The sequence below is a fragment of the Thalia democratica genome, chromosome 9, assembly GCF_965202585.1.
Source record: "Thalia democratica chromosome 9, ktThaDemo2.hap1.1, whole genome shotgun sequence".
NCBI lineage: Eukaryota > Metazoa > Chordata > Thaliacea > Salpida > Salpidae > Thalia > Thalia democratica.
Window position 1 is genome coordinate 20,235,819 of NC_139173.1, and position 26,951 is coordinate 20,262,769.

At 26.5% G+C, this 26,951-nt stretch overlaps 1 protein-coding gene across 2 annotated transcripts in view; it reads right to left on the bottom strand.

The window, feature by feature from the left end:
* The window catches only part of LOC145843999 (coiled-coil domain-containing protein 180-like), a 40,187-nt gene extending 13,781 nt beyond the window's left edge, over positions 1 to 26,406 (bottom strand). For both annotated transcript variants that reach the window (XM_082951304.1, XM_082951303.1), the window contains exons 1-16: positions 26,081 to 26,406; positions 24,710 to 24,856; positions 24,425 to 24,562; positions 23,117 to 23,270; positions 21,146 to 21,270; positions 18,221 to 18,355; positions 17,483 to 17,612; positions 16,814 to 16,972; positions 15,293 to 15,403; positions 13,501 to 13,629; positions 12,361 to 12,521; positions 6,932 to 7,049; positions 6,275 to 6,515; positions 4,111 to 4,243; positions 1,777 to 1,952; positions 1,365 to 1,545 (exon numbers count right to left, since the gene is read on the bottom strand). In XM_082951304.1, coding sequence (XP_082807430.1) covers positions 1,365 to 1,545; positions 1,777 to 1,952; positions 4,111 to 4,243; positions 6,275 to 6,515; positions 6,932 to 7,049; positions 12,361 to 12,521; positions 13,501 to 13,629; positions 15,293 to 15,403; positions 16,814 to 16,972; positions 17,483 to 17,612; positions 18,221 to 18,355; positions 21,146 to 21,270; positions 23,117 to 23,270; positions 24,425 to 24,562; positions 24,710 to 24,856; positions 26,081 to 26,355 — 2,513 coding nt within the window. In that variant the 5' untranslated portion in view covers positions 26,356 to 26,406. The remainder of the gene's footprint in view (positions 1 to 1,364; positions 1,546 to 1,776; positions 1,953 to 4,110; positions 4,244 to 6,274; positions 6,516 to 6,931; positions 7,050 to 12,360; positions 12,522 to 13,500; positions 13,630 to 15,292; positions 15,404 to 16,813; positions 16,973 to 17,482; positions 17,613 to 18,220; positions 18,356 to 21,145; positions 21,271 to 23,116; positions 23,271 to 24,424; positions 24,563 to 24,709; positions 24,857 to 26,080) is intronic.
* Between the last annotated feature and the right edge of the window lie 545 nt (positions 26,407 to 26,951).

The window sequence follows — 26,951 nt, forward strand, 5'->3', positions numbered from 1 at the left end:
GTTGAACGAGTAGCGAAAATAACTTATAAAATAGTAAAAAAAACATTTTATTTCATTTTAAAATTAAAGCTGTTGGTCAATATTTTTTAATAAATTTTACTATATTTTGTGGTTAAAAAAGGGGAAAAGGGTCAAAATTGCACGAAGAAAAATTGTACGAGGGAACTAAATTGCACGAAGATAAATTTGCACGAAGGATCATTTTTGCACGAGAGTAGAAAATAAACAGAAAAAATTAGTTATAAAAAATTACAGAATTTTTTTTTTTTATAAAAAACAACAAGTAGAAAAAAAGTTACCGACCGAGGGTAAGGGCTAGAGCTTAAAATTTTATCAACTAGTTTAATATATTAATATTCTCAACAAAGAAAAATTAAGTTTTAGTGTTGTCTTTAAAGGATAATCTATCGCCTAATTTTTTTTTTCAAAAAATTTATCTTTAAATATGTTTTAATAAGCACATAAAAAACGTTCCTTTTTTGACCTGCCGACCCCTGGGTTAGAGGTAACAATGATAGAAAAAATAAAACTAAAACTAATAAAAATTATTATTTCAAAAAACAAGAAACGTAAATAAAAATAAATTAATTAAAAAGAAAGAAAAAAAAAGCTATCAACCGAGGGTAAGGGTTAGGGGTAAAAGTGATAGTAAAAATAAAATAAAAAACAAATAATAACTAATATAAAAATAAAAAATTTTATAAAAAAAAAAGTAAAATATAAGTTACCGACCGAGGGTAAGGGTTAGGGTAACAGTGATAGTAAAATAATAAAACAGAAATTAAAAACTATTTAAAAATAAAAAGAATAAAATTTTAAAAATTTTCAACCCGTGCAAAAATGTCTTCGAGCAAAATTGACCCTATGTGCAAAAGTGACTCTTCGTGCAATTTTATATTCGTGCAATTTTGTCCCCTCGTGCAAAAGTATCTTCGTGCAATTTTGTACCTCGTGCAAATGTGACACCTACCCAAAAAAAAAGTGTTCCTTAATCACTTAGTCAGAAGAGATTTCAAAAAATAAAATAAAGGAAATAGAGTTCTTAGATCAAGTATCATAATAAGCATTTATATAAGTCACTTTTTAGAATATAAAATAAATTATGTTATCCAGTGTTTAAGTGTATTTAAAAAAAAACAAATGCTGTAGTTAAAATAAAAGAAACATTTTAATCCAAAATACAAGCTGACTGCAATACTGATAGCAGATGTATTACAAAAATAAATGCTTTAGAGGTGACAACGCAATTAGTTCCAGATGGTAAATATAATAAACTAAAGTTTACAAAAAATTCTAGGATCACTCCTAACAACTACAAGTGTTCATTAAAGTTTTCGTTTTTCTTGATGTTAGTTTCAACTAACTTTTTACTTTGTTCGTCTTTAGAAATTTTTTCTTCAGTTTTCGACAAAACATCCTTGTGAGTGTTTATTGTTTTTGTAATTTTCAACAGAAGTTGAGTGTAACTGGCTTTGTAGGACAGCAAGGACGCGTTTACTCCCTTGCAGTGCCGAGTCACTCTGTCCAGGTGCTGATCCAACTCACCTGTGGGCAAATTGAAAGTCAACTAATTAGAAAATTGAGCAAACTATTAACTGATTTAACTTTATTGAATTTATACGCACCAATGAAAAACAAAAAAACTAGAAAACATTTTATGTGCAAACAACGTTAGCAAAACAATCGGTTTAAGGAATCCTGCAGTTGAGTCAAACGAAGAAAAAAGTTAAAGTCAGCTTTTATAAATTAGACAATATACAAATTATGAAATCAAACTTTGTCTGACACTCTTTACATCTGTTTCAATTTTGCCTCTTCTAGGCTGGTGCAATTGAAGTCTTAAATTAAGTTCGCAATTGAGCTCCTCTTTTTTGTGGTTGACCTTTTCACCTGCGTGCTTCATACTTTTCTCCATCAAATCGTCCAAGTATTCAAGGAAAGTCATTCTTATCCTGGTGAAACAAAACTAGTAGTAATGCTTTTGGCTGTTGTCAGCAAAACTGAGATGTTATTGACCATCATACAATTACTACTAGATTGCACCGCAAAATTATCAACAGCAGTTCCTGCGACATTCCACGACTGATTTCGTTGTATCAGGTAGACATAGTTCCGTAAAATTGTTCGCGGGAACTGCTGTTGGTGGTAAAGCGGCGCAATTTAGTGTTAATACAGCATAGAGAAGATTTAAACGTTTTATTAACTTACAAGATATTTAAACTAGCTATCAGCTAATAAAAAACCAAATCTAGGTATACGAAAACATTTTTGATTAATGTTTTAAAAATTAAAAAGAGATTTTAGGTAAAAGTCGACAAAAAGAACTTTCTAAACAACCGTAGACAATCATACCGTAAACTTAAAATAACACATAACTTTTGATGGAACTTTAAAAGTTTAAGACAAAGCGTAAGTTTAACTAGATAAAACTAAAAACATTTTATTTCCAGTTGAAAACGATGTTTTTAACCTATACTTTGTAATTTAACCTTATTCAATTTGTATCATCTGGAATAAAAGACTACACTGATTTCCAGTATGTACATTGTACAACTATCTAGTAGTGACATTGCAGTCTTTTGAAAGAAACTAGTTTTTTTAATTTTAGATAAGTTACAAGAAACTTATTGCACGTTTTTCTTAACTCATAGATCTAAATAGTAGATGCGAGCTTATTACAGACACAACTGTATAAGAAGACAACTCAGTTTTTATGTTCCGACTAAGTCATTTACATATAGGGGGAAATAGGCCTGCTGTTATAGAAGCTAAATGTAATAGTTTTTCGCTTGAATTTGCATTTCTCGAGTTCGGATTTTTGAGCCAAAAAATTCGAAATGTATTTTTTTTACCTTAATATTTAAAAAAATTTTCTGAAAATAAAGAAACTGCTTAAAAAATAATCTTAAACAATGCAGATAAACCAAAAACATGAAGAGCTAGTAAAAATTAGTGTAGACACAAAGTTATTTTCATATATATATTATCAAATGCCCTACTTGAATGAGAATAATATGATTGTGTTCCTTGGTTGAGCATGAATACGTCTACAATAAATATTATACGTGGAAATTTTACACTGAATTTCAAAACTGCATTTAAATTTTTTTATAGTAAAATAACTAGCAACTACATATCTACTTACATATACGAAAAAATAGCTTGATCCGCAGCACAAAAACTTTTTCTATGTGTTCATTTGACAATGTAAATTGATGTTTTTGTTTTCTCAATATAAGTTTAACTTTAAATTTCATAGATAACAAATTTGTTTTTGTTAAAACATTAGTAAGACTGTTTAGAATGAGAAGTAATAATATTACAACCAAACAAGAAAACTATTTTTAAGACTTTAAGTAAAGTTTGAATGAAATTGACGAGCATCAAAATAATACATACAATGGAGATTTTGGTTCAATGTATGAGGATTATACTGATTTATCACTGCCGGTTTAGTTTGCACTTTTAGGCTGTCTTCAAAGTGCGAACTAAACTGACAGACTCTTGTATAGCGACAATATTTTCTGAAGAATGGCAAACTAATCATCTAAATTGCTAGTGATTGTCATAAGTACGCAAACGTTATAACAAATTTCGCAAAGATAATGAAACGTTTTGTCAAAATTTTGAATAAAATTATAGTAAATTATATTTTGTGATTCACTTTTTTTTTTCTAACAAAAAATATTTCAAACAGTAGTGTTCTAAAACTACTAGTAAACATTATACAACACACAAGTTGAGTGTGTTTCTCCAAAACGTACATGGACTAAACAGTGTGCATAATAATATTTTAAATGCAGTTATTTAAATGATCTTTTGTTTGCCAAAACTATTATCTTTCTATTTATTATACAGTTCTATCAAGCATTATAGTAACAAAGACATACATATAATAAGAGATAATCATGTTTTACAAAATTTTGTTACTACAAACTTAATGACCAATACGTGAACTTTTTTTTCTTTGAAAGGAACAGTTTAAAAATATACATATAACAATTACAATAACAACGAACAAACTACTACGTAAGCTTATAGAAATATTGAGAGTTGTTTGACGAAAAACATAATATGCAGCAAAGTAAAAAAAATAAATGAAAAAAGTACTTTTTTTTCAGGTCACTCAGAACTTCGTTTTCAATAGCAACTTTTTCTAAATAATCACAAATTTCTTTTGGGTTTTTATTTTCTGTCACGCTTGTTGATGAAAAAGTTCCCAACATTGATGGCATTCTTGGAACTGTAAAAGTTTAAATTTAATATTTAACAATTTAAGTTTATTACTTTGGTGGATTTACTAAAATTTTAAAATAAGTTAATTTTAAATATCAAAAATTAGTTAAGAATAATAGTAAAAACTAATATTTTTATAAGAAAAACTACTTAATTTTTCAAATGACCGAGTTTGAAAAAATTAAGTTTTTGAATATACAGTTGTAAACAAATTAAAAAAACTTCATGTTTACATAAATATTTGATTAGAAACTAAGAAAGGGAAATTTTAATAAAAACATTTAAAAATTTATCTTCTATTGAGATGACGACATAAGATCATCCTTTTAATTGTTATGAAAAACTAATTATTAAAACAGTTTTCCAAATATTTAAAAACACAAATATTTTTAAAGTACAGGTAACTTTTTATTTACAGTAATCTGCTACCTAGGTACGCACTTTGAACACAGCGTAAAAGTGCGTACCTAGGAAATTTTGATCTTTAATTACCTACATTATGCCTAATACAAACATGTTAAGAGCCACTAACGTTTTCAAATTGGTATTAAAGTAAAATCCCCCAAAACAATTTTTTTAGTCATAAAAACACAATGTATTTGTTGAAAGTATATTAGAAGCCTTAAGTGTTTATTTAATCTATTTATCTACATGTTAGTACTTAATTATGTACGCATGTTTATATTGAAACCACACAGTTTTCTAATTTACCTTGTATTTCCGTGTACCTTTAAAATTTACATGGTACATATAATTAAATACTAATTTTAAATAACGATTTATTTCAACATTGATCATATTCTAATAAATTGAGTGATTAAAATTTTATTATATTGTGTGTTCATTAAGTGAACAAGAAAATATTAACTCAAATGAGGATGAGCCAATAGAGGTTTGAAAAATTAGCCAAAGTTTACAGGCTACCGATACTATTGATAACATTAACACAAAGTTTGTCGTTCTAGAAAGAGAGTCCTAAGCAGAAACGCAAGTAGCTGCTGGTAACAACTATGGAAAGCTACAATGGACTTAAAAAAACTTTAAAAAAATAAAAAACTAGCGCGCAACAAAAAGCGTCTGCTAAACTCCAACGACAAGCTACACTGGCAGACATGTTATGTTTTCCAAGGCATTTAGTTCTAAATAAATCTCAATTGCAATTTTATTTATTTTAACTAATATCGTTTTTTGAATTTTTATTTCAATCATAACGTATGTAAATAGCCAACACATTGCTCTTTATTTTCCTTAATATCGCTTTTTACACTTACGTTTCAATCATTGGGTATGTAAATGTTAATTTCACTGTTCATTATTTTCGTTTACATAAATTTTTTATGAATAAATTAGGTATTTTTTATTGCTACAATTTAATAATGGGGTAAGCAAGTTTAAATTGCACTGTTCGTTGTTTTCGTTGAATAAATAAACTGTAATATGTTTGTTTAAATAATTGGATTTCTTATACAATTTTAGTTCATAACTTATTTTCTAGTTCCTTTAGTTGCTATTAAATTAAGTTTAAAACACTAGATTTTATTTGAAAATATAATACTTTTGTACTACTAATTCTAGGTATGTTTTTTTTAACTTTATATTAAAGAAATTGCCATTTTGAATACAACGTTTTTCGGTTGAAAAATGCGTACCATACCGCAGTTGGTACCTTGGAAGTGCGTACCTATGTGGCGGGTTACTGTATTGTTTCTAAAATCGAGTTACGGTTAATTGTCAAAGCTCAAGGAGATTGCTCAAAAATTTTTTGAAACTGATTTTTATCAATTAAGTAGTCATTTTTAGATAGTTTAGCACGTAATTTCCATATAAAAATTCCCTAAACCTTAAAAAGGATGAGTGTAAGCAACACGCACTCATTAAAATTTTATAAAACTTTTTAATTTTTACTAATTGTAACAGATGTAGTAATGACTCAATTTATTGACTATGTCAAAAATACACTGTTTACTTACAACATTACTATGTTATACAAGGTTGCTAATTAAAATCGCAACAACAGAGTTCAACAGCAGAAAACGACCTCCCAAAAAGTCGTCATTTTGCGGAGCTTCTTCCTCAGTTTTAGTGACGTCGTTGCTGCTGTACACTTCGTAAACCACTCCGAGCGCAGTTGTGAGAAGCTCGTGCGGGGTGGGCTCTTCGATCAAATTTAACTTGGGAATTTCAGATGCGTTGGCTGCGTCTGAGCCGTTTGACTCTTTTCGGTCGATTTCCGGTTCCACTTCGTTTTCAGTTGTGTCTTCGGCTTCTTCAGCTTCATCCTTTCGTGTTGATGTTTAAGTTTTTTACACCTTTTAGTTTTTAGGTTTGGCAGTTTTCAACTCTACCGTTATTATTTTAACGTAAAACTATAAAATAGCAAATGTTACTAAAGTAACTCAATAATACTATATAACATTTATTTTATATAATTTTTTTCATTTCTAAACATAAGTAAAGTTGTTTACAATTATTTTAATAAAGTGTACAATAATTTCTTCAAAAAAAAAACTTTAAAAACACGTGTGCACTAGTAAAAGTTTAAAGAATTAAGCTAAACACAAGTTATTTTTTACCTAAAAGTTTACACTAACTTTGATGGAAGAAGCATAAATAACTAATTTCAACAGTATAACTTTTAGACAAAACCAATATTTGGATTAGATGTAATAAGCACAATTCAAAACAAACGACAAACTTTTCTTTTGACGCAAAAAAAACTGCAAACAGCTTCTTGGTACCTTTTAATTTCATCTGCAACTAGGGTCGGTAAGTGTTGCACTTTTTCCACCTGATCCTCACAAAATTCAAAGTAGCTGTAAAATAATTGTTTACTTTAATTGCTTTTATAAATAGTTTAATTTAAATCAGGGTTTCCCAAAGTGGGCGATATCGCCCCCCTGGGGGCGATTTTAGTATTTTGGGGGGCGATAATTAGTAAGGGGGCGAAAGGGTGGGCGATAACTAGTAAGGGGGCGAAAAGGGGGCGATTTTGAAATTTTGGGTTGTCATAAGATTTTTACTTTTTTTCCTGCTAAATTACTATTTTTAGCTTGCTATTAATTATTTGACCCTGAGTTAAAACTTTAACAAAAAAGTTCATTTTATTTATGAAAAAAAAAAAAAAATCTAGTGCTTATGACTCCTACTTTCAAGTAAATACTATATTTTCATTTATATATTTCCATATAAAACAATTACTTATATCATAGACGATTGGAATCCCTCTCACTATTTTATAACCTGACATATATGTTATTTGGGGTTATAAATGGTTCGTAAAAGTCTATGTTATTTATTACTAACTATCACCTCATGATATTTCCAGTTGCTTTTTGAAAAGTCACTAAGTTAGACTAAGAAATAAAACTATACAGGGTTGCCAATTTACCTAGAAACCTGGAAAAACCTAGAATTTGACAATTTAAGCAAAAAAAACCTGGAAAACATGTGGAATTTTTAACAATTTTTACATATTAAGTAGTAAAATTTAGATTTGACACAAAAAAGCTATCATATAGATAAAAGTAAGGATCCCTTCGAGGCAAATACTTTTGAAGTAAACAACTTACAGGAAACCTTCTCAGACTTACAAACTGACCTTGAACTTAAAGTAAATTCTTCCAAAGACGATATGAAAGCTTTTGGACTCAACAAAAACTAAGGCAAAAGTATCCAATCATTTTAGAGGAATTTAGATTGTTGTTTATAGCTTTTCCTTCTAGCTATGTTGTTGAGAAAGCTTTCAGTTCAGTTATCAACATCTTGAGCAAAAGGTCTAATCTAGATATTTATAAAGGAGGTGAATTAAGGCTCTATTTTACTAATTAAGAATCAGATTAGAAAAACTTGCAAGCAGTCATATTCCTCATCCTTCACATTATATTAGACTTCAGTAGCAGACATTGTTTTATGAAAGTTTTTTAATTTTATTTGATCTTTTGAAGTATTTAACCTGGTTTGTATTGTATTTAAGTAGTCTTTTTATAAAAACAACTTTATTAAGCTATTTATTCTACAACAGGTTTGCATAATGCCTAATAAATATTATTTACGGTAGACTTCCTCTTGAGTTCGCATTTTTTACCAAAAAAAGTGCAAATTTATATTTTCTTAAATTTAACTAAAGTAAAGTCTATTAGTAACTAAATATTAATAAAACAAAATATATATAATATTTAATAGCTTATATAGATCTATTTTTTTTTAATGAAAGTTTGTTTTATGTTTTAGTGGATTTCATGTTTATTCATAACATCATTGCATATAACAAATTGAAATTTGTCATTTTGTAAAAAAAAATATGGTAATAATTTTTTGAGTTTGCACTTTTTGATTTTTTTCAAAGTGCGAACTCAAACGGAAGTCTACTATATTTATTAAATGGTTTATGTTTTAAAAATTTTAATAATTTTATTTTGACCTGGTTAATTTTGTAGTTGATATTCGTTGTTTTACATTACACTAAAAGTTTTTATAGCATAGTGATTAAAATATTTGTTTGAAAGACCTTTATTTGACAGGTTTTTGCTATTACTAGTTTAATCTGTATACAACTTATATCACTATAAAACTATTATCTGATTGTAATATTTTGACAACCATTAAAGTTTTTATTTCTAAAAAGATTTTTTTGGTTTTAAAAGAGTATAAATTTGATATTTCTATTTGAAAAGACTTCTTCTTTTTCATTTAAAAGTTTCTTAAACACAATTTTATTTTCTAACTTAATTTATTATTGTTCAAAAGTTTATTATAATATAAGGAGTTTTAAACTATTAATACAACTGTTTTTTGTTTTGTCTTAATTCAATATATTTTAGCAATTAGAATATACTTAGTTTATTTTAATACTTCAACACTAGCTTTTAGTTTTTCACTATTTTCCTCTGTTAAATTATTGTAGGCTAATAGCTAGAAAAAAAACTTTTTAAACATAATTAAATAAGCCATCAAAAAGACTGCCACAGTTACAAAACAAAATTTAAACCTAGTTAAAAGTTCTGAAACTGTTCACAGAATTAATTGTAAAACATTGGATTTTTTTTTGAATATAAATAAAGAAAAAAAATTGTTAGAATTAAGGTTTAGTTCCCTAAAGATTATTCCAAGTCAAATGCTATTTCATGGTATTCTACTCAGAAACAAATAGTTTAAAAAGGTAAAAATTAAATTTTTAACTGTACAACTAACTTGCTTACAATATATTTAGCATTGAAAATAGTAAATTTACTGCATTAACTGAAGCTGTTGATGAAACCACTTTTCATGTGAGATAATCAACCAGTCGGTCAAACTTCCTTTAACTAGATCAGATATAATGTTTTAATATTTATTTCATTATGTGTAAAATAAACTATTAATTCTTTTATAGTTTTTTAATCTCTGGTATAGATATTTTAAAAAAGCCTATTTATAAAAAAATTTAAGTATTTTGAGCGGCTTGAATAAGTTACTTAGTATTAACTTCTAAATGTCCGAAATTTGTTATATGAGATATTATTAAAATGTCAGGTTTAAGTTAAGATTTCAGGTGGATAACGTACGGCTAAGATCCAGTCGCAGATCCAGTCGAATTTCGACCCGCTAAGTAAATTGAAAACTACTTGTGCAAAATAAATAAAATTTAGTTTTTTGATATTTAATATTTTGATATACGCTTTCATTTCGTTTTAACTTCACAAAAGTATTTCCTAGATCACAATAATAATAAATCATTTTATTACAATTTTGCTCGAGTTTTTTAATTTTCTTATTTGTAATTTTTCTAAATCATGCAGCCCGCAATTACATTTTCTAACGAGTTGAAAATAGAAAATATTTTTTAGTAAAAATGAATTGCTGACTACAAAAGTTGTCCACCACTGACCTAAAAGTTTCAATAGTTTCAAAACAGATCATATTTAAACAGGATTGATTACAGATTACTCAAGGCTTTTTGATAATTAAGTATTTTAATTAGTGATGTACCGGACCCACAATTTCGGGTCCGGCCGGACCCGGACCCGGACTTTTTTTTCAAATTAGAATCCGGCCGGAACCGGATCCGGACTTTTTTTTCAAATTAATATCCGGCCGGAACCGGATCCGGACTTTTTTTTCAAATTAGAGTCCGGCCGGAACCGGATCCGGACTTTTTTTTCAAGTTAGAATCCGGCCGGATCCGAATATCAGACAAAAATGGCAATATCCGGCCGGACCCGGACCCGGATAGTGAGTCTGGTACATCACTAGAACAAACTAGCCTGAGTCAGAATGAGGTTTTTAAAAAATAAAAAAAAATAACTGTAATCTAATAATAAGTAGAACAGCTAGCCACAAGGTTTACAAATTTAGGTGTTATTTACAAGTAAAAATCTGAAATCAAGTTCTTGAACAAAATACACTAGAAAATTACAAAACATTGAAAACTGGATCAGCTCAAACTCATTCAAAATATAAAAAAAACTAGCCTGAGTTTTTTTAAAAAACTAAACTAGCCTGAGGCAATCCAAGACTTTCTAAAATTCCCAAAAATTTTCAAACTAGCAGGGTTGCCCTTGTTTAAGTCAATAAAACTAGCTAGAGTTAGTATAAACAAGCCTGAGTCAGAATGGGGTTTTTAAAAACTGAAAAAATTACTCTAATCTAATAACCAGTAGAACAGCTAGCAAAGGTTGACAATTTGGTAGTAAAGTTGTGGACTGATTGTGGTACACTTATCTTATTAGTACTACCAATCATAATTAAATCCCACCTTATTTAATTAATATCTAACACATGCTAAATTCTAACTGAGACTACTTTTAATAATCAGACACGACAGTCTTGAGTGATGAATCTTTTATATAAAACACAACAAGAAATACTAGCATATAAAAACTATTAATTACTTTGGTAACACTTTAAAAACTGGAAGCCATTTAAATCTATATCAAAAGACTTAAAATAAAAAACTCAAAATTAAATAAAACTTTAAGTAAACAAGAAACTGTAAAATTTTAAATAAACTACAAACTATAAACCTGGCTTAAATATTTAAACAATTAAACACCTGTTGAAATATTCACTTTTAAAACAAAACACTACTTACAATAAGCATTCACAAAAACGTTCAAAATATTTTGTTGCTTCAAGCTGCACACCAAACTAACTAACTGCTTACATATAAACTGCCTGTCATGTTCTGATGTTTTGTTGCATCAGTATTAAGCTTGAAACATTTCGTCATATGACTCTCATTGGCTCGTACATTCAACCGTATTAACTCTAAATATTCTCTGAGCTCAACTTTAAACAATAAATAATGAAAGTACTCATTCCAAAGTTTTCAATTTTACAACATATGTAAAGAGTTGCATTTCATGAAATGTTTATTTCATAGTTTAAATGTAAACAAATGTAAATTAGTCACGTGTACAAAATGAGCCAATCACGGTAGGTGTTTAATTTTAACTGACGAAAATGACTCTTATTAATTTACACAGGGTTTGTTTTTGAAATAATACTTTTCAGTATGATCTTTTTGACTAACAAGATCCGGGTCCGGACTTTTTTTTTTAATTAGAATCCGGCCAGAACCGGACCCGGACTTTTTTTTCAAATTAGAATCCGGCCGGAACCGGATCCGGACTTTTTTTTCAAATTAGAATCCGGCCGGATCCGGATATCAGACAAAAATGGCAATATCCGGCCGGACCCGGACCCGGATAGTGAGTCCGGTACATCACTAATTTTAATACACTTTACTGGGCTTCTAAGAAAATAACTGTAAATTATTTTCTCAAGCCCTGTAAACTACTTTGAACACAAAAGTGCGTGCATAAGAAGTACAAGACTAAATTACATTTCGAACACAACTTTTTTTAGCTCAAAAGTTTGTACTCAAAAGAAAAACTACTTTGTAAAATCGTGGGGACGATTTTTTTTTCAAGTTACTTAAAAGGGGGCGATTTAGTAAATGAGTTTGGGAAACCCTGATTTAAATGGTTAAATTAAACATTATCTTAAGAACACGAAAAGAATGTTAGCAAACACTTCTTTAAAAAATTGTTTGAAAAGGTTTATTTTAAAACAGTGAAACATTATTTTATAACTATAACTAACTCCATCATAAATGGTTTTAAATATTATTATATAAGTTCATACCTGCTTTTAATTTCAGTCAACAAATGAAAACACAGCTCCTGACAATTTCTTAAACTTTCTGCTGTGTTTTCCTGACGCAGCCTGTCAGCCAGTACATCCAAACTGGTTTCTTTCTCTTCGTTCAATTTGTCGAAAAATGATCGTGATTGTTCCATTGAAACCTTAAATAATTTCGAAACTAAACATTTCTGTTTTAGCACAATTACTTTAATAACTATTTTATAGAACACTATCTCTTCTTATACTTATTATAAAACCTTTAAAATACGAAAAAAATAACATAATCTGCTTTTATTTATTTTTCAAATTTAAATAAATAAATAAAAATTATAATGATGTAAACCATACACATAAACTTGTTACATAAAATACTAAACCAAGTGCTTAATTATACAGAACCTTATAATTTACTTAAACAAAAAACAGCTTGATTCTAAAATTCTATAAAATAAACTTTTCTTTATATATCACAGCTTCACTACGGAAGTGTCCTTGCCACTGATCATCAATACTAAAAAGTATTCAAAAACTGCTCGTTCAAATAGGGTAATTGCTCAACATATTTCTAGGAAAATTTTGCAATTTTATATTGACTTTATAAAGGATTTTTCATTTATATTTACAGGCTTTGAGATAAAGGAGTTTTGTAAGTTTCTAGGAAACTTTTGCAGTTTTATTCTGGCTTTAAAGGATTTTTTATTATTTTTTACTTTAAAGACTTTGGAAATAAAGGAATTTTGTAAATTTTAACTAAAAAAATCTGCAATTTGGTTTTTTTGACCGGAAAAAATGTCTTTTTGCCATTTTAACAAATAAAAATCGCTTTAGCCATTTTTAGGCTAAAAAAACTGACTTTGCCTGACCAGTGGAAACCTTGTAAAAACATTATGTTAAAACAATTTCAAAATCATTACAAATTAATTTTCCCTATTTTTTTACTGATGTAATTGTCAAAAATTTTAAATTATGAAGACGATCATCAAAAAATATGGAAAAAAAATAAGTAGTTTGTAATACGTAAACAAATTTGTTCATTCCATGAAAATTTTATAAAAAACTTAAATTTTTCCCATAAAATAAAAATTCAAAAAATAACCCAACAAATTTAAAAATTACAAGGTAGTTTCAAAACAAATTTACTTCAATTTCTCTGTCTTTTCTCGCCATATTGATCTCGTGGATATCCCACAGATGAGCTACACTCTGCACAAACTGGAACAAGCTGTGCAGGCTGTTTGATGAATTTTTGGCGCAATTTTCAAAATCTATCTGCAATATAAATGAAGTAAACAGCATCGCAAACTCAAGTTTAGCTAAACTAAAATATCTTAACTGAATTTTAGTTCAGCTATGCCAGGTTGACTTTTTTTGTAAAAAGCGGCACAATAAATGTTAAGCTGTTAAAACATTGTTATAGAATATTGTAAAGCAGTGGTCGGTACGCCACTTCGAATCCGTGAACCCTAAACCATAAAATTAAAATACTGTGCACCCCAATTTGTATTCTTTAGCGCCGTTAGTGTTTAAGAATATGGAAACACTTTTAATTGTATTTTTTACTAATAATTAGGTAACACCCAGTTAATTTTATACGCTAACTTTAAATTTACCAGTTTACCCTATCCATTTCAATAAATTTTTAATATCGATGATCTAATTTTTACAACAATATTTTACTTGTATCAAACAGGTCTAAAATACTAACTAAATTAATTCAATACATTGCCACTACCCAAATTAACAATCAGTAGTCTTGGTACTTTTTATTGAATGGTAAGTTTAAATATTTAGTTTAGTTAACTTAATAATATTTTATTAAGCGATTACTATCTGTGTTTAACAAAGGTATTGCCACGTCCAAGTAACGAAATCTTTAAGAATCTATGAGATTTGCTCACTTTGGTTTTTCTTTGGGCGGCTAAGGGTGGAAGAATTTTTACATAATGTAACAGAATAGAACTAGGAGAGAACAAAAATGGTCATTTTATTAACAACAAAATGGTCAATTAGATTTCAAGGTTGAATATGTCTTAAATGTAGAAAGATAAAAAATATACTAATTTAGTTTCTGCGCAAAAAAAAAAATTCATGTACCCCAAAATAAGTTTCATGCACCCCAAAAGTCTCGTGCACCCTAAAAGAAATTTCATGTACACTAGTGTGCACCAGTGTACACCGTGCCGACCACTGATCTAGATATTAGTTTCTTTGTTACAAATATATAATTTCAAAACTAAAATAACTAAAAAGATTTATTTTTAATGACGACGTTAAGCCGAACGGTAAACAGTCATCTATCCAAGAGCACCTCCTCAACAACCCTGTTTGTGCTGAGAACTACCTGGATAGTAGGTTCAAAATTCTATCTAGAGCGAGAAACATTCACCATCTCTCAGTTCTAGAATCTTTGTTTATTAGAAGTCGTGAGCCGAAAGTTTGCAAACAAAGAAATTTTTACAATTTAAAACTTTATAAATAGCGTGTTTTTAGGATTATTGTTATCTTTTATTGTCGTATTTTTTGTAATATACTTTTTATTTAATTTTGTTTCCGGTAAAATTTCTACTATCTTAAATGTTTTTGTTTTAATAGTTTTGTTTTACAAACAACTTCAAATTCATAAGTATAATTCAACTCTAATTTAAACATTTTAAACAGACTTATTTGCCTATGACGTAACAATTTTTAGCTAGGTATTTCAAAATTATTGTTTATAACTAAATTTACACTATAATATTATCATTTTTTAGCAAGTTTATTCTGATGATAAGCTAAACGATTTTAATTGTTAAACCTTTTTTAAATGACTGACTTATGTTTAAATTTTTTAGCTAAATAAACTTTAAATTTAACTAGTTCTTATAAATTTCTATAACACCTGATAACAAAACTAGCTTATCTAGATAATTAAATTTCAATACAGTTCTCTTACCTCCATACTATGAATGCGATGTTCAAATACTTTCAGTTGATTTCCAACTCTTGTCAGAAATTTCTCATTGATAACAGTAGAAAAATCATCAGAAACTAGCTCCAAATCTGCCTATTGTTTGTTTATATTAATGAATTTTAAAAAGCTATATAATGTATGATTGTATGTATATGATCAACTTAAAGTTTTAAGATGTAAGTTGTCAGACTTAAAGTAAAATTAATGTTATATGCGTAATAAAAGTTCGAAAACTAACAAACTAGAACACATAGTCGTAATTTATGCATAAAAACAATTCAAGTTGTAATAAATTTAGTAAAAACAAACTAATAACACGGTTTCTCTGGAAACCTAAAATAAACCTGATCATAAAAAAGTTTATTTTTTATTTCTTTCAAACTAGATGTAATAATTTTCATAAAAAGTACTTTCGAATACAAACAAAAATTAATTAATTTAAGCGGCATTAAAATAGTTAAAAATTAGACTGAAAATTTACCTTTTGACCAAAATGAATAACTTTTGTAAAATAACTTTTAACATTACTAAAAATATTACTTGTTATTTAAATTAAAGTATGCTTAGTAAAAATACTTGTACTTTTTTAGTATGCCAATAGCTATTTAGGTTAGCTTGGTTGTTTAAATGTTAATAAATAAATAGTTTCTTTGAAAGTTTCAAACTATTTAAAAGAACAAAGAACGTTATTTTTTCAGAATAGTAACATTTAACAAAATAAGTTTATGGTCTAAACAACAAATGACTATCATTTCTAATCACTCTAGATCAAGGTTTCCCAAACTTATTTTCATAAGGCCCCCTTTAAAGAAACTAAAAAAAACTATGGCCCCTACAACAAGACATCTCAAAAAACTACCCTTAAATCCTAAAACTTTTTTTTTTGCATTTCACTACCAACTCTAGAATATATAGTATAAGTTTCAAAACTAACCTTAAATTAGCCTGAAACCTTGGTTTTTGCTCAAAATAATTAAATCCAGAATATCTAATGTAAGTTTCAAACTATGTCTTCATGGCCCCCTGTAGCCCCTTTATTACTCATGCCCCCCCCCCCCCCCCGCCTTTGCTCTTAAGTTTCTGTAACGGCCCCTTAAGGGGACCATATGAACCAGTTTGAAAAACCTTCCTCTAGATATAATAATTTGATCATAATATTTATTTTTAATAGTTGAAGTTCCTTAAACATCAAAAACACTTCTTAAGTTTAAATATGTTTATACTCTTGAAATACTATCAAAACGTTTTAATCAACTCATTTACATAACATCTATTTATCATAATAACAATTTTTTTATAAGTTAAATTCATAGAACAATTACTTTGAATTGATCATAATTTTAAAGCATTACTATCGATTTTTTATTTAAAAAAAAAAAAGAAAAAAACTTTTCAGTTTTTTTTTTTGAAAATTATAAGTTTAAATAAGTCACTACGAAAAAAAAAAATTTTAGTTAAAATAACACTTTTTTGTTGCTTGAGTCTTAAAATTTCACTCAGTACCTTTGCCACTTCGACTTGATCTAAGCTGTTTTGACAACATTTTTCGTAGACCGTCTGCAGCTCTTCAATCCAGCTTTTGTGCAAATTTTCAAGTTTCTGCTGAATGTTAGTCAAAGTTGAGTTCCACTTGTACACGGACGGCTTGGTGCTCACCGGAGGCTGAATAAAGTTTTAGTTCACATCGAAATACTCTTTTTTGTATATACTTTGAAGAAAACTTTGACTTCTTACAAAATAGTTGCTTAAGTTTAATAGTTTAATACTTAAACAAAGCTGACTTTATACTGCAAAGAATTTAAATACCATCTTACTTAAAAAAGTTTAATTTGTGCGAAAAACTTTTAAAGACATAAAACATTTTTTTAAAAGTAAAACGTGAAATTCGAGTTGAAGAATAAGATATTTGGTATGTTAGTAAATTATAAAAAAAAAAATTATAAAATAAATGGTCTTAAATTCACTGAATACAGATTTCACAGCATTTCATTAAAAATAAAACAAAACTGGTTGTATTTTGAAATTTATTTTTTATTTTCGTTTAAAACTTTACGAACAATAAAACTCTTTTCGAATAAACATGAGCTTTGTCCAGCTTTATTCATAAACTTTCATGAACTTTAAAACTACAAAAACTATATCAATAATTCATTGGTAAAAAACTATAAATACTTGAAAATGTAGTAGTTGTTTCAAAACGGAATCTCTTTCTAGTACAAGATGTTTCTGTTCTTCTAAATGTCTTTTATTTATTTCTACAGCTTCAAAGGGGTTCTTTACTTCATCAGAGTTCATATAATTCCTAAAGTTTTTCATCGAGTTATTTTAATTAAGCTTAGTTTGTTTTTGTTTTGAAAAGTTATCTTTATCATTTTTAATAACATACAATACTTAAGGGTTTTTCCTTAAAAAAGAAAACATTAAAGTATAAAATAAACTACATATACAATATAATTTTCATAACTTACTCACTGAAATATTCTTATTTTATACTTTAATTTTATAAAAGTTTATTATAAAAAGCAAAATAAGAAGAAATTTGATACTAAAATTTTGCTTTGGAATAATTTATTAAAACATGGTTAAGTTTAAGAAACTCTATTTATAGTATGATTTGTTAATTATAGTCGAAATGTTATAAAAATTAAAAGTTTTCTATCGAAAACTACGCTACAGTTAACTTTAAAATATGCAGTAATGAAGTAATTTATTAATTGGCTTTAAATATAGGATTTAAATACATGTGTTTGGAATTCTTTAAATCAAAACTTTTAAAAATATAAAAAATAGTTTTATCTTTTTGTCAAATAAAAGCTATCTCAATTAAAATAAAACATGATTAATCAAGTTTAAAATCATGGAAATAACATACAAACTTAAAAACTTTAAATAAGTTACAAATCAACAAACACAAATTTATTTATTATTTTATCTTTTGATAGTTTTTTCCAATTTTCAATAATCTGTGCTAAATTTCTTTTCATCGTTATTTCTTGGTTAATAATTTCTTCATTCAGATTTCTTTTTAGCTTTCCTAATACTTTCCTAAAAATTATTGAATCGTTAAATTTATTTATTAATAAAAATTCTTTAAAAAAGTTGTTAAAAATGAACAAAAAATAGTTAAAATGTTACATGTTAATAATTTTTTAAAAACATAAAACAATATTTACATTTTTGAAATCAAAATTTAAAAAAACTCAAAAGTTTATATAATTTAAAAAACAGAATCACTATCACACAGTAGGTCAAAATGAATAGAAATAGAAATGAAATTTCTAAATATCAAAATTTCATAACCTTTACAAATACTTAAATCTTATTCAAAGTGAGGTTGTGTCTAATAAATTCTCAAACAAACTTAATAAAATTTATTATTTAACATTCGAACTTTAAATATTAGCTATTATAAAATATTTTTGCTCTATGCCTTCTAAGTTTTATAGATATCACTGTTTTAAATTAAAAAATTAGGTAAATTAAACTCTTATTTTACTTAATTTCGTTTTTTAAAAGTTTGTAGATGTTTAGTAGGTACTAAATGTAAAATTGTAATACCAATAAATTTTTCTACTAAAATAATTTGATTAAAATTGAAAAGAACAGGTTCTATTAGGGTGTTTTTGAAAAATATATCGGCTAATTATTTCTAGAATAATTACTTTATATAAATAAACCGCATACTGGCACTTAGTTTTGTTAGTTAATAAATCTGAGCATTTAAAGCTTATATGCATATGTAGGAAGCTACTATGATTTTAGAAAGTATACTAGAATGTTGATAAAAAAACTACAAAAAGTACTTTTTTTACAAAAAAAGTAACGAAAACTTACAAAATTCTTTATTTTTAAACTATGAAAAAAGTTATAAAATACTATTAAGTTAAATTTTTTTTTAGTATTTTTTACTTAATTGTTAACTTTTAAGGGTAGGTGTCAGTAAAGCACAGCGTCACTTTAGCATGGTTCGGCACTTTAGCACAGAGCAACACTAAAACACAGAGTGAGACTTTAGTACGGACTGATTCTTTAGCACGGGGTGACACTTTAGCACGATCAATACTTTTAAGTAATTAAATCAAATATTAATTAAGAATATATATAATAAATGTTTAAAACTTAACTTTTTGTAAGTAAATTGTAAGACAAAGCTAGGCAGCCTTTTAAAGTAAATTACGAATTATGTTTTGAGAAATTACTGATAGGTAGCAACAAGTTAGAAAACATCCTTTTTTTGGTAATTTTTTTGAGAAGAACTATATATAATAATAAAAATAAGAACTAGAAAACAAGAAGTTCTTAAATTAAATGATAATTGAACTTTAAAATACTTAACTAAACGTTCTTAAACATAATACTATCTTAATTTACATAATAAAGTACTAATATTTTACATACAATTTACTTAGACATTTAGCTTGGCTGACAAGGTTGGAATAAATACTAAGAGTGTCACTCTGTGCTAAAGTGTCACTCTGTGCTAAATTGTCACTCCGTGCTGAAGTGTCATGCTGTGCAAAAGTGACGCCGTACAACAGTGTCACTCCGTACTAAAGTGTCGATCCGTGCTAAAATATTACAACGTGCTAAAGTGTCACTCTGTGCCATAGTGTCACCTCGTGGTAAAAAGACACCCGTGCTTTCTGGCCAGTTCCCATTTTTTAAATGAGCTAAGCAAAAACCTTTCAAATTAATTGTCTCTTGCCAACTGGCATAACTTTTGTTTTTGTTAACTATGTTTGAAGCACTGAATGCGCTAAAATCTTTTTTTAACCACAAATTTTTAAAGAGAAATTCCTTTATTTTTGCTATTTTAAATTGCAGGCTCACTAAGTACCAGATAGACTATAAATACGGTGGGCTTAAGTTGCACTTAGCTCGAAATAAAGAATGAAATTTTGCAAAAATTTGTGAACTTTAAAATATGAAATTTAAATGTGATCATACCTAATGATTTTTTAAACTTAATTAAAAACAAGCCCTATTAAATCAAAACTTATCATACTTTAAAAGGTAGATCCTTAAAATATTTTTGATTTATGGTTTTTTAATAAAATAAAAGTTTCAAAAAAAAACTAGGCAAGGTAAACTCATATTCTAACTATTTTTGTTTTGTAAGTGGTTGAAAATGTTAAGTATATGATAAATATAGTATTTTTTACATTAATTTTTTTTTTAATGTAAAAAATACTTTCTACTTAAACTATTAAATGAAAGTTTTAAAGATAATTAACAATGGTGTTTTCAAAGAATAAGTTGGCTAAAACTATTCTTGAAAGCTTATATTTGAGCACCATTTGAAAACTAATTAAAAAATTTTATTACCGGGAAACAGATTATGTACTAACAATTTTGAAATACAATAACTCGTTTAACACAAAAAAAGTAATATTGTGACCTTTTCTAGATCAGGACTAGGATAAAAGAAGAAAAAATATTCGTAAATAACAAATCAATAAAGCTTGTTTAAAAAAAGAAATATGTTCTACTGTATTTTATGTACTGTAAAGTTTGCATCAAATTAATTTAAATACTTTTTGATATTAACATAAAAAACTAATTTTAAACCATAGTTTATAAGTAAATGCTTATTTAAACACTTGAGTGGTTTTACTAACAATGCTTTTAACTAAGTAAAGATTTTCCCCCTCCCCCCTATGCCCTTTTTTTTTTTGTACTTTTGACAGGATAGGAAAGCAAAGCACACCATAAAAATTTTTAAATCAAATATTACAAATAGTTTAAACGAAAACTACTTAGCTTGTAAAAGTGGCATATAAACATTGGCGTTAAGAATAGTACCAAATAATCAAGAAAAGTTTAAACTTTTCCTACCTGTTTGCAATGCAAGTCTGGTTTAGCAACATTGACTCGTTTTCCAGCAGGCTGTAAGTTTCGTTGACTGGAATCATCGCTACTTCTTTTAATAACTTACCGTACTTATTAAGGACTTCAGAGATCTGACAAAAGAAAAAAAGTATAGAACAAGTAGCAAATTACAAGCTAATAATTTGCAATAAAATTTTAAATAAATCTTAAGTGTTAACTCAAGTAGATTGTAAATACTGTACTAGCAAAGTAAATAACTATAAATAATCTGACTTTTACTGTACAAAGCTTAAAAGAAATAGCAACTACAAACCACAAATTCAATTGTACAAAGTTTACATAAAAACCATGGTTGCCACTGATCAAGCTGAGAAAAATTTCCTGACTTTTCCTGACTTTTTCCTGACATTTTACCAAAATTTTCCTGACTTTTTTTAAATCAACAATCTTAAATTAAACTTATCCTAAAATACATAATCTAACACTTGAAATTATATAAAGCTTTGAATCTAATTTTAATACAGGTTAAAAACAACAGTTTTTGCCGAATTCTATCGTCTATCTTCCAGTACATCACTTAAACCATCTATGTATGATTGATGTTTGTAATAAACAGCTCTATCAGCAAAATACTTGTATTATTACCTTATAAACACAGCTTGTCTGAAAAAAGACACATTTTTTAGCATTTCCTAGCATAAATGTATCTAGATAAACAAACGACATATAAGGAACTTTTACAATTAAAACCTTGATTCTAAAATTATGCTAGATAAACTTTTGTGTATCACATTTTTACTATGGAATTGTCCTTGCTACAGATCATCAATACTAAAAAGTTTATAAAATCTGCTTGTTCAAGTAGGGTATTTGTTTAATATGTTAATAGAATTTTTTTGCAGTTTTATAAAGGATATTTTACGGATACTATTTAGGATAGTAAATATTTTTGTAAATTTTTAGGAAAATTTTGGAATTTTTTTCTGACTTTATTAGACTTTTAATTAATTTTTACCATTTGAAGGCTTTGGAAAAGAAAGAACTTTGTAAATTTAAACTAAAAAAATCTGATTTTTTTTTTAATTTTATAGAATTTCCTGACTTTTCCTGACTTTTTTTCAAAACCCCCCATTTTTTCCTGACTTTTCATGACTTTTGTCATTTTTTAAATTTTTTCCTGACTTTTCCTGATTTCCTGACTTTTCCTGACCGAGTGGCAACCCTGAAAAACTGACTTTGAAATTATGTTCATGATCCAAAACTATAATAAAAAGAAACTGGAAAAAATTTCAAAGTACCATTTAAATAAAGACAAATAACATCAACTTTTTAAGAAGAAATAAAATTTAAAAGCTATAATTTCATACTTATGTATTTAATAATATATTCTAAGTAAACTTTTTTTAAATTTGATAAGGTGATAAAACAATTTATAAAGTTTTACATAAAAAAGTTTAACAACTAATGAATAATTTATTGACCACAATAAAGAAAACATTATAATAAATTGTATGAAAACTTACTTCATTTAACTATAAACATACTTTTAGTAACGTATTTTTTATAATATACTTTAATATCAACTAGAATATCAGTAAGGTTTGTTGAATATATTATTTAAAACTCATAAACTACATAAAATAAATACAAAAATTATAAAAAAGAGACATTAAGGAATGTATATAAACTATGATTGGATTTTGTAATACAATGTTTAAAGTTTGTTTTATAGAGCTCGATACTAAAGAAATAAAGCAAATTGTATTGAAAATAAAAACATACGGTATTTTGGCGTGTGATTTATGTTTATGTTTAACAATCTAATCTGAAACGTAAGTAAAACAAATTTTATTTTTACTTTATATACAAACTACGAATATGTTGAAAACTGTTAGAATATGAGTGAAAATTAAAGGAAAGATTATAAGAAATAGAAATTTTGTTACAAAATCATCAACATTTGATTAAAAAACATACTAGGTTTAGACGGGTTTCTTCAAGGTTGTGTAAGTCTTCACTGAGCACTACAACTAAATTTGTTTTCTTTTTTAACAACTTTTCAATTGAAGACCAAAATTCTTCAAAATCTTTAACATCTTTGTTTACTAATGTGTTATCCTCTGCGATAACCCTTTAGTTTTAAAACATTTAAGTTTAATAATGAAACAATAAAAACAAATTTTATAATTTACTAAAGTATTGGTCGCTTAAAACTTTTTCACGGACAAAAAGTATTATAATTTTTTAATTTCAACAACACCACTTAAAAACATTAATATTTGAATACTTCTAAAAAATTAGCTGCTTTTAGCTGCTTAAAATAAACAAAGTTATTAAGGGCATAGGGGGTCCACCTTGGTTTTTACAAGTTGATCTTATTTTATAGAGTTTTATCTAAGCTATCAGAAATTTTTAACTGCTTCAAAAAATTCAAAGTAATTTTTGAGATATAAGCGATCAAAGTCGGTGACCGCAATAGGTTTCTAATGGAAAGCGCAAACTAAAAATACAAAAAAAGACCATTTCACTAAAAATCTATCTCCTCCTTCATTTTCTAAGTAATTTTCTTTAAATTTTTACAGAAAGTCTATAATTAAATTTTAAAAATATTGAATGCAGGAACTTTTTTAATTTTAAAAAATAAAGTTTTAAATAAAAATAACCAACTATTTGTTTTTTTTTTGTATAACACTTATATTATTTAATATTTTAAAAATTCCAACATTCAAAGTCTTTTAAACTACAAAAGGAATTTTTTCTGAAAGTTTGAAGTCTCTAGCTCAAAAAATGAAGAAGGAGATAGGTTTGTAGTAATTTTTTAAATTTTCAAGAAAATTGACCCCTAAAAACTTGCGGTCCATATGTTTGTATCGAAAACTTTTTATAACAATTACAATATCTTAAACGTTAAATAATATTTTTTAATTCTATAAAAACTGGTTTGTAATTTGTACTTCAAGCTTTCATATAAGATCCAATTTTATTTTTATTTAAAAAAAATGTCAGACTCCCCTACGCCCTTAAATTTATGTGCTGAAAGCTCAGAAAATAAAATGTATCACGTATAAGCAATGTATAAGCCTTAATGTATGAATAAACATTATATTTTATACTTTAAGAGTTTAATAAATGTAAGTTAGACTAGCTAAATATAGCAAAACAGAAACATAAAAATAGAATTATCTTTTAAATTAAGGTTGAAATAAAACTACTGGATGTAAATTTATAGTAATAAAAAGAATAGAGCTTTTAAACGCCAAAACATAATTAAAACAGTTTACTTACTTAAATACTTTTTCTACTTTTTTATCAACTTTTTCAAACTGTTCTTTAATATTTGCACACAACAAAGATATTTTTGGATTGATTTCATTTTTAACACTGCCAATTTGATTATACATATCAAATAGGTGATTGTCATACCTATAAAATAATAAATAATTAATTTTAAAAAGCTAAATTCAAACTTATAAGATAGAAGAACTTTGTGATGACTATGTTACTGTATAAACTTAAAGATTAATCACAAAATATCTAAAAAGTAATTAAGTACAAAAACTAAATACTTACTTTTGTTGACAAACAACTTTAATACGGCTTGTAACATTATCTTTGTTTGGAGTCTCAATTACTTCCAGCTCATTCGGAAGTCCTCTTACTTCATTTTCTTCTGTCTTAAACATGTTTTGCTTTTTCAATATTCCGTTTTCAAACTTCCTTTGAATGATTAAAAAGGTTACAACACTATTTATTTTCAAAAGTATAAACTTGACTTGAACTTCTCAAAAATTACAAAAATTATAATATTGATTAAATATTAGTTACTGAAAAAGTTTGTAATACAATTTACAAATTTTTAGAGTGTTAGTAAAAACTTGTACTAAATGTCTGAAATGCATTAGTCAGACCATTACAAACAATTCATATCTTACTATACAAGAAATATATATAAATATGTGATTAATTATACATAGTATACTAAAAATTTATATTTGGCCAAATTGTGAAGTAAAAAAACTTGACCAAGTGTATAAAAATAACTTTAAGAACAAACTATATTATTACTTAGTTTATTTTTTCTTATTTTTCTACCTAATTGTTTAATTTTTGAAAAAGTTCCAAGGATAATGAGTTTCAGATGTACATGTATACTAGAGATAAAACTGTTTCTATTTTAAACACAAAATCATTTTAATTAAGTCAGAAAATAACAAAACAAAGTATCAACTACCTTTATATGTGAGTTTGTTTAAGTCAACTTTTCATATTATATAAAACAAATAGTTTAACATAGGCAATTAAAAACTTTATTACAAATCTATTCTGAGATGGGTTCAACTGTTTGTTGGTTTAGTTTTTGTCTATTGTTTTTACACACTATAACTTACAAAGAAACGTTATGAATATTTTTAGCACTATTAAAAAAAGTTACACCATTACTATATAGAAATAAAAACTTTAACCGAAATTTTTAAACTTCTTAAAAAGAAACTTGAGTTAGTAAAATAAATTACTTAAAAAGTTGTTTCAAATTTTAATATGATTTAACTTAACTTTTTGACAACTTTTTTTGGGTATAAAATCTTTAAAGCAAAAATATTTTAAGCTATTTTATTTAGATTAAATACGGCCTTATTTTAAAAATCACTTGACATCACATAGCTATTGATGTAATTTAAAAATTTTAATATAACTTATATACCAGTAAAATTGTTATGTATTTATTGTTTGTTAAACATTAATTAATAAGGTCTAGAACTCTTAGGATATCAATGTAATATTAAATGCTTAAGCTTTGTGTAGAAAAACTACAAACACAACATACTCTGCTATTTACAAACAAAATTGGAGCAAAGTTATCTTTGGTTAACAAAAAAGTAAGTTTTAAAAATAAAAAAGCAAATTAGATTTTATAGCTAAAACAAAAAAAAAACTACTCACTTTTTTAAAACTGGATTCTCGGTTTTCGAATCATCATAGTTTCCATTAACCCACATAAGTTGCCTATCATCTAGTATACTTGCATTAGTCAGACCTCCGCCATTTGTTTTAACATACTGCAATGATTCTTCATTCTTTTTTATCTCAGGTAAAATTTTCAAGTTATTGAAAGGAGATTTGCCTAACGACTCCATTAGTTGAACTTCAGCATCAAACAGCTGTCTGTATGTTTTTCCACTCTTGACCAGGTTAACTCTTGTTGGAACATTCTCCATTTTGAGTAGTGGTGTTTTAATTTTAAATATCAATTTATTTTATACATTTTATTAAACATTCTACTGATTTATACAAAACTTTTTAAACTGCTATTAATAAAACAGTTTTAATCAAGAAATTATTTATTTTATAATTAAAGCAAGATATTATAGAGCTTTAAAACTTGATAAGTAATGAATAACTAAACCTTTATAAAAGTTTTTACTCCTAAGTAGTTATCAAAATTAATAATTCTCTATAATAACTTTTAAACTAAATACATTTTATTCAACCAAAAATCAAATAAATTTTGAGGTATAATCAGTTTTGTAAAAAGTTTATTCAACAAATGTATAAAAAATAATTTGTTAAAACCAATTTTCTCAGAGATTACAAAAATTTACTAAAAATATATTTTCTTCTAAGTCTTTAAATAAATTTAAACTTGTTAGTAAATATTATTCTCAATATTACAAATGACTAAACAGATTTAAAAAATAATAATAATTTATGATCAAAAAACATCTTTTTTGTTGATTTAAGAAGTAAAAATCTTTAGGATAAAACTTTTAAAAATTTGGCTAAAAAAAATTGTTTTCAATCTGTATATATCTAT